The following is an 8,525-nucleotide window of genomic DNA, read 5'->3' on the forward strand; positions in this document are numbered from 1 at the left end:
TGTGTGTGTGTGTGTGTGTGTGTGTGTGTGTGTGTGTGTGTATACCCGGTATTCCCTACATTATAGGGACCAAATGTTCCCACAAGGATAGTAATACCAGTAAATTTGACCTTGTGGGGACTTTTTTTTTGTTTCAGTCCCTGTGAGGACACAAGCTTATAAATCATACAGAATTAAGGTTTTTGAAAATGTAAAAATGTAGAAAGTTTTATATGAGGGGTATGGTTAGAGTAAGGGGATAGAAAATAAAGTCTGTACAGTACCATTACACCTATGGAATGTCCTCAAAACATGAAAACCAGCGTGTGTGTTTCTTTTGATATCCATAGTTTTTTTTTAATCCCTGTGACATTTCAGGGATAAGATAAAGGCTTGGATAAAGGAGCAAGCCAGCAAATTTGTGGAGCGTTACTTTAATTCTGAGAGTGTGGATAGAAGCAACCCTGCACTGAACGTCCTGCAAAGACTCTGCACTGCCACAGAACAGCTGAACTTGCAGGTAACCCTGGACACAAAGTTAGCATTTGTAGCCATTATAAAGCAGTTATTATGCTAATTCTGTCATGCTGCCTTAGTGAAATGTTTTAACCATAGAAACAGTTAGCATGTTATGAAACACTTTATGATGCTGTCTATCACTTTTAATATGTACAGTTTAGAGAGAAAACCATATTTGACTATTTTTTTTGTCATCCAGTGGAAGGCATTAATTTTCTCAAACTGGTTTTATGCACATTTCAGGTGGACAGTGGTGTAGAGTGTCTAGAGGAGATAAGCAGTATTGTATCTGAATCAGACGTGTCCTCCTTTGAGATCCAGCACAGTGGGCTTGTGAAGCAGCTGTTGTTGTATCTGACATCAAACAGTGAACGGGACACTATCAGTAGAGACGAGAGAATCAAGAGGTTCCTGCATGTGTTCTTCGGCTGCCCGGTTAGTCACACTGTCAACCTCTGTGATTTTTACACTTGAAAAAACATATACAGCTTCCTGTCTCTCTCTTTCTGACTTTTCATCCAAATACTATTAATAATTATTATTAGTTGAGCTACTGGCACAGCTTACCCCAAAGCATCCCTGACACAGAAATGTATAGAAATATTGTATGCCTTTTATATACTGTTAATTCCAGTATGAATTGTATATATATATAGAGGGAGAGAGAGCAAGGCAGCTCACTAGGTTTTGTAATAGCGTTAAACTTTTTCCCTTAGCGCTGAATGTATTTGACACGTTAATTGGGCTATTAGTTTGTAGTAGTCACTGGTATGATCAGTGTGACTCATTGTTTGTTATATGTGATTCAGATACCAGGGCAGGAACCTCTGGGGCATTTGGACCTAACAGAGAATGGCCCACTGCTGGCATTGGTGCACAAGATGAACAACTGCCTTAGTCAGATGTAACAGTTTCCTGTTAAAGTGCATGATTTTCCCAGTGGGAACGGCAATGGAAGCAGGTAATTCCCCCTGTGATATCTTCTTTAATGTTCTTGTTGTAAATACATCCATTTATCTTTGGCTTTCCTATTCTACTTTTTTATTATTGATTCAAACCGAAAGATAATATTGTATAACAAATGAATGAGTCTGGCTTTTTGGTGTAAAAATAGTTTTAAAGCAGTTTAAAGTTTAAAATGATAGTATAATCTTGCTTTATTTTTAATGGACTCAAAAAGAGATTGTTACAAATAAATTGGCATAATGTAAAAAATAGCTGTTTAGAAAGTGATTTTCACCGGAGGTTTAAAATCTTTTTATGTCATGCTAATTGTTATTCTTTTGTTTGCAGGGGTTCACAAGCCCTCAAGTTCTTTAACACACATCAGCTGAAGTGCCAGCTGCAAAGACATCCAGACTGCACCAATGTAAAGCAGTGGAAGGGCGGGCCGGTCAAAATTGACCCCTTGGCCCTAGTACAGGCTATTGAGAGATACCTTGTGGTTAGAGGTATACACACAAGAATCTGAACATGATGTTCTCTGGTTTCTGAGTTCTCAGATGAGATGGTTGACTTTCGCTGTCTCCACAGGGTATGGAAGGATCAGGGAGGAGGATGAAGACAGTGATGATGATGGTTCTGATGATGAGATTGATGAATCTTTGGTACGGATGACTGTTTTCATGATAATGTTTACTTAGTAACTATCATCAAAATGACATATTTTGTCTAGTATGCAATTATTATTATTTTTAATTCTGTGGTCTCTAACCGTTTCCCAAAGGCTGCCCAGTTCTTGAATTCTGGGAGTGTACGTCACAGACTACAGTTCTATATAGGAGAGCACCTGCTGCCGTACAACATGACTGTTTATCAAGCCGTCAGGCAGTTCAGCTTACAGGCCGAGGAGGAGCGAGAGAGCACAGATGATGAAGCAAATCCTCTGGGGCGGGCTGGCATCTGGACCAAAACACACACTATATGGTACACAACTTACATGCCAGAAACTATCACTAATGTTGGGCCTTTTCCATGAATGTGATGCAAGTCTGCAACCCTATTATTTGCCCTGTTTTGTATTCATAATGTGTTAATATATGCTTGTTTGTGTAATGCAGGTATAAGCCAGTCAGAGAGGATGAAGAGGGCTGTAAAGACGCTGTTGGAGGGAAGAGGGGTCGTGCACAGACGGCTCCCACTAAAACCTCCCCTCGAAATGCCAAGAAACAGGATGAACTGTGGCATGGTAGGGAAATATTGTGTGCATTTGTGTACTGACAACCTACAAAAGCTGTATAGGAGTTTAATAAGGAACTTCATCTTTATTCAGACTATGGTGTTTGTGTGTTTCCAGAGGGTGTGTGTCCCAGTGTGACAAACCTATTAGAGTCATACCTCAATAGTGATCCTCCAGAGGGCATCACTTTTGATGACCCTTCAATGGAGGTGATTCTGCTGCTGAGGGTCCTGCACTCCATCAGTAGATACTGGTTCTACCTGTACGATGTGAGTACCATGTTCAAGAACACTTCCATTCATACAAAAGCACAGGTACAATAACGGAACCTTTATCAGAAATGTTTTATGCAAAGTACTTTTTTTTTTTTTCTTTTTTCTTTTTCCCTGTTTGATTTTGGTGTGAAATGTGATCTGGATGTGTTTCAGTGAGATTCACCCAATAATAAAACACCCAAACAGTGTAGATTTCTTCTTACCTTTTTATCTTTCTTTTTCCCAGAATGCTGCATGTAAGGAGATCATTCCCATTGGTGAATTTATTAACAGTAAACTGACAGCAAAGGCCAACAGACAGTTGCAGGATCCGCTGGTCATCATGACAGGGAACATTCCCACCTGGCTCACTGAGCTCGGCAAAACCTGGTACTGCAAACTCTTCATTTTACTATTTTTAATAATGCAGTCTTGAACTTCCCCGGAGTCGGTTCTGTACTTTTTATACCTCTAATCTTCTCTCCTCTAGTCCATTCTTCTTCCCGTTTGACACACGGCAGATGCTCTTCTACGTGACTGCGTTTGACCGCGATCGTGCCATGCAGCGTCTGCTCGACACCAACCCAGAGATTAACCAGTCCGACTCACAAGACAGCCGTGTCGCTCCACGCCTTGATAGGAAGAAGGTTGCCCTAAAATTCCTGTTTAAGCATTTGCAAGCTGTAATTGCTTCATATATGCCATAGCAGTGGTATGTTTTCACAAACAACTTTCTAACATTCTCTTATTCTTTGTTTTGTATGTCTAGAGAACGATAAACCGTGATGAGCTCCTGAAGCAAGCAGAGTCAGTAATGCAAGATCTCGGGAGTTCCAGAGCCATGCTGGAAATTCAATACGAGAACGAGGTATGCATGACTGACGATTAGGCCAGAAACATAATCTACATAAATACACAGACACAAATTCTTGACCAGTGCATTTCAGCCGTATCGTGTGTGTTCTTGCGTTACTGTGTAACAGTAACAAATAAGAAGCCCTGCGGAAGTGTTGTTATTCTGGTAACTCGCTATAAACATACTGATAGTTTAACTTGTTTAACTAACTAACTACTTCACCATGGCAGTAGTGCCTAAAAGAGAAACTTGACTGTAAAAGATATTTTATGCAAATACGGCTATGGTGCCCCTAGTGGCAGTGCTTAGAATGCAAAACAATGTGAAATCAAACCTGTGCAGCTAGTAACAGTTGTTTATGTACTGTTAAAACATCCATTAATCACTTATACACATGGTTTCATTCTCACTGTCACCCTAAGTCCTATATTTATGTATATTTGACTATTGTTAGTGATTTGTTTAATCTGAACTGCAAAAAAAAAACTCAATACTGATTTTTCAGAACCAATCCAAATTTCAATTATATAAAGTTTTAGATGTGGTTAAAATAATAATTGCCACCACTGTTATTTCACAAGCCCATTGAGTGTATTTCAGCCAGTGCAAGTTTGAATAAGTGTGTCTGTTTCTGCTAAGAGACCACTTTTCTGTCAGTCTTGTTTGATTTATATCGGTCTTCTCTCTGTGTCTCAGGTGGGAACAGGTCTCGGCCCTACGCAAGAGTTCTATGCTCTGGTGTCTCAGGAGTTGCAGAGGGCCGATTTGGGTCTTTGGAGAGGAGAGGAAGTCTCTCTTTCCAACCCTAAAGGTAACTGTGATATATTTGTGAAAATAATTTTGTGCACTGTTTCCAGTGTAATGCAAATAGCATTCTACTGCTCTTCACTAAGTTTGTCTCTTCTCTGTCTGTCTGCCTCTGAGCAGGGAGTCAGGAGGGTACCAAGTATATGTTCAGTTCCAGAGGGTTGTTTGCTGTACCGTTTGGACGAACTACCAAACCAGCTCACATCGCCAAGATCAAAATGAAGTTCCGTTTTCTTGGGAAACTCATGGCTAAAGCGATCATGGACTTCAGATTGGTATGTTTACTCATGACAAAATGACTTAAGGACAACAAGAAAAAAATAATTAATTCACTACTTCAGAAATATAAAATTAAGCCCTTCATATATTTTTTGCCTTTTCTAATTTCCTTTTTCTTTTAAGTATTTCAGCCTTTTAATTAAAGTTTTTATTACAATCTCAGAATTTTTTTTACATTTATTTATTTAAATTAGGGGTGTTGCAATATACCACTATCAAAGACAAAAACATAGTATTAAAAAATTAAATATTGATATGTGAAAACTACACATTTGATAGCATAAATAATCTAGCACTAGTAACAATCTGGTTGACACTCCTACATAGTAGTAGGTGGCAGTATTGCACCTTAATGCACCTTAACATCCAAGATGGCGGCGCGGTCGGACGCAGCGGCTACTTCGGGTCCCAAAAACGGTGTTTTTATGTCTGTTAGTCTCGTTTCCTCGGCTGGTTGCCACCATCATAAAATGGAAAGAAGACCACGCAGTGTGTAGCTTTAACTGCCAAACAATATCATGTCAGAGTAAATGATGGTTGAAATCAAGACACCCGCACCTGAAAAAAGTTGGCTTGCCAGTGTGGGAGTTTTTGGGATTCCATAAAAAGACAGGTGTTAGACATTCCTGTCGGCAGGAAGTGCCGATCAACACCAAGTTCTTTTCGTACACTTTTGTAAAGTTATAGTTACAAACTCACTCTCTGCCTTCTTACACTCGTATTTAAAGTGTGATAAAAGTTGAAGAGGAATTTGAGTGAAGTTATTTTTCCAAACTTCTGTAGATAAAGCAATAATATCATTATTATGAAGTCTTTTGGGCATTATAGTGAAAATGACACCATGACACATTCCTCTTCTGCTGGTAAATTAGTCATAAGATAACTAACATCATCACTGCAACACACACACACACACCTACCCAGCATCAGCTCCAGCTCTGGTTTTTGTTTGCACAGAACGCTCTCTGGCAGTTTTCTGGAATGAAAGCTTAGTGTAAATGTAGCTACTATCTTTTTGATTTTATCATTTAATAAATAAATATAAATAAATGTAATACCTCCAGACAAAAAAAGAGAAAAAAATAATATCATGTCATTGAATCTTGTTAATTAAGATGTGTTTTTGTCTCTAGTTGGACTTGCCTCTAGGTTTGCCATTCTATAAGTGGATGCTGAGGCATGAATCCTCCATCAGCTCTCATGATCTGGTCAACATTGATCCTGGCGTTGCCAAATCCATCCAGCACCTGGAGGACATCATCCGCCAGAAGAAGAGAATAGAGCAGGACAGATCACATGTGAGCACTGACCCCTCAGAGACATGAAACACCAAAAACAACATCTCAAAACCAACCGACATCTGGAAAGTTTTTTGTGTCGTATTGTAACTGTCTGTATTTGTCAGACACGGGAGACCCTACAGCAGGCCTTGGAGAGTCTCAACATGAATGGCTGCTCGGTGGAAGATCTGGGCCTGGACTTCACTCTGCCTGGATTCCCAAACATCGAGTTGAAGAAAGGGGGCAAAGACGTGCCAGTCACCATTAACAACCTGGAGGAATACCTCAGAGTAGGGGACTGAATAACCTGACACATGTCATCATTTATGTAGCCTGAACAAACCGCTCTAACTTCATCGCCTCTTGTTCTGTCTGTCTGTAGTTGGTGGTTTACTGGACGCTCAATGAAGGCGTGTCTCGGCAGTTTGAGTCGTTTAGGGAAGGATTTGAGTCTGTCTTCCCTCTGCAACATCTGCAGTGCTTCTATCCTGAAGAGGTGAGCACTTTCTCTCCTTTCATCAGTTTAGTCATTCAGTTTAAAGGCCACAGATAGCTGCTGCATCTGTTAGCTTTATTCTTCTCATTGCACGGTTGTAGTACAAGTTTTAAATGGTGTGCCAAAGGGGACACGAACTAAGAAATCCGAATTTCCCTAATCTTTTGACACATAAATAGACATTGTTTTGATATGTAAGGCCTGTGTACAGTTAGGCGCTCTTTGTCACAAAATCATGTATTGCTGTTTATGCGTCAGTAAATCAAGCCAGTGACTAAGCTGTCAACTTCACACTGTTCTTCTTATTTTCAATAAAATCATATGCAATTAATCTGATTAATTTATATACAGAAAGCAATCAAAGAAATAATCTTTATATCTTATAATCACTGGAGCTGTCAGTCTTTTTTTTTTTTTAAGCAAAGCGAGCTCTCGCCTGTCCTGTTATTAACAATGTCACTGTCATAATTACACTGAATAGCTGTACAAGTGCTTTTTTTGTTGTTGTTGCGGTAAAGCAATCTGCCCTTTTCGTGGAATTTCATACCTGCTTGCCAAACTTGCATACTGTAAGAACAGAAGTTTGGGGGGACTGTGGGAAAGAAACAGAAGCCATTTACCTTAGAAGTCTGTGTACCATCAGAATGATTTTGAAACTGATATTTCAAGGTAAAAAAAAAAACTTCCATACAGTTGCTTCAATTGAAAAAGATCTAAAATAAATATATAAATATTAGATGAAAAATGTAAACTTAAAAAGAAATGTTGCCTTGGCAACTAACTGAAATAAAATAAGTACTAAATTGACCAACTAAAACTGAGATAAAAAAATAAAGCTAAATAGAAATATATATAAAAAAAAGCACAAACTACTAAAATTAAAATAAAAACTGAATAATATTAATCCAAAGTATGAATAGGGCTGGGCGATATAGCTAAAAAATGTATCAACGATATAATGTTTCATATCGTTCGGTATCGATAATTATTGAAATTTTTTATAACCTTTTTTTAAAGTAAAGAGCAATAGAATTTTTTTTAATTTAACCACTCTATTTTTAAATTAACCCAATTTATTGAGACAAACTACAAATATTTTTTTGTTTTAACAATCAAACACAAAATAAAAATTAAACAAATATGTCATTTCTAATGTTTTATATCCAGATTAAATAGGTCTTAAAAGGTCATGAAACCCCGCACTGGTTAGTTCTCACCACAGTTTTAAAAAATGCTAAAAAAGTGGGTGTGGTGCGGAGCGGAGGAGGGGGAAGAGGGTATACAGACAACACACACACAGCTTAGCGTTCTGACAGTTTCATTTGTGCCGAACTCTTATTACAAAGCAAAAACAAACCCTCTTCTTCGATCCATGAATGTTTCTCTCAGTTATTGTGCGCAATGTCATTTCACAGTCTGAAACGTCTGTCATAGCAAATCAACATATGCTGTTGTGAATAATTAAGCGAAGCGTCTTCTCATAGGATAAGAACACGCAGTCTCATGAATAATTTAATAGACACCGACGCGTCATCGATGTACTATTAGTCCATTGCCACATCAGCCAAACAAAGTAGTTTCGCTTTCACAACGAAACAGCGGCTTGAGTGAGCGGCGCCCGGCGGATTCGGCGAAGGAGGCTTGCGCAACCACATGTGACGACCCCGGGCTGGACTCCGCTTCGTCCACGGTGAAAGCCGATCCGGTTGACAGCCGATTGACAGCGCGAAGTTGATGTTTTTCCTCAGCGACCAGCACGGATCAGCTCTAGGCATGACGAAGGGGATATCGTCCTCTTTTGGAAGACCAAACAAAATAGTTTCGCTTTCACAACGAAGCACAGCGTCTCACACGGCGGCCTAGAGTGAGCGGCTCT

The 8,525-nt window shown here is 39.2% G+C and overlaps 1 protein-coding gene across 1 annotated transcript in view; it reads left to right on the plus strand.

The window, feature by feature from the left end:
• Nucleotides 1–8,525, plus strand: part of LOC107684619 (E3 ubiquitin-protein ligase TRIP12-like) — a 46,995-nt gene that overhangs the window by 34,773 nt on the left and 3,697 nt on the right. The window contains 16 exon segments of the mRNA XM_016480917.1: nt 358–499; nt 742–933; nt 1,308–1,459; nt 1,792–1,949; nt 2,032–2,105; nt 2,225–2,424; nt 2,559–2,686; nt 2,795–2,946; nt 3,179–3,321; nt 3,422–3,578; nt 3,701–3,799; nt 4,484–4,598; nt 4,715–4,869; nt 6,007–6,171; nt 6,279–6,443; nt 6,536–6,649. Coding sequence (XP_016336403.1) covers nt 358–499; nt 742–933; nt 1,308–1,459; nt 1,792–1,949; nt 2,032–2,105; nt 2,225–2,424; nt 2,559–2,686; nt 2,795–2,946; nt 3,179–3,321; nt 3,422–3,578; nt 3,701–3,799; nt 4,484–4,598; nt 4,715–4,869; nt 6,007–6,171; nt 6,279–6,443; nt 6,536–6,649 — 2,311 coding nt within the window.

Source organism: Sinocyclocheilus anshuiensis, unplaced genomic scaffold, assembly GCF_001515605.1.
Source record: "Sinocyclocheilus anshuiensis isolate Anshui unplaced genomic scaffold, SAMN03320099.WGS_v1.1 scaffold41, whole genome shotgun sequence".
NCBI lineage: Eukaryota > Metazoa > Chordata > Actinopteri > Cypriniformes > Cyprinidae > Sinocyclocheilus > Sinocyclocheilus anshuiensis.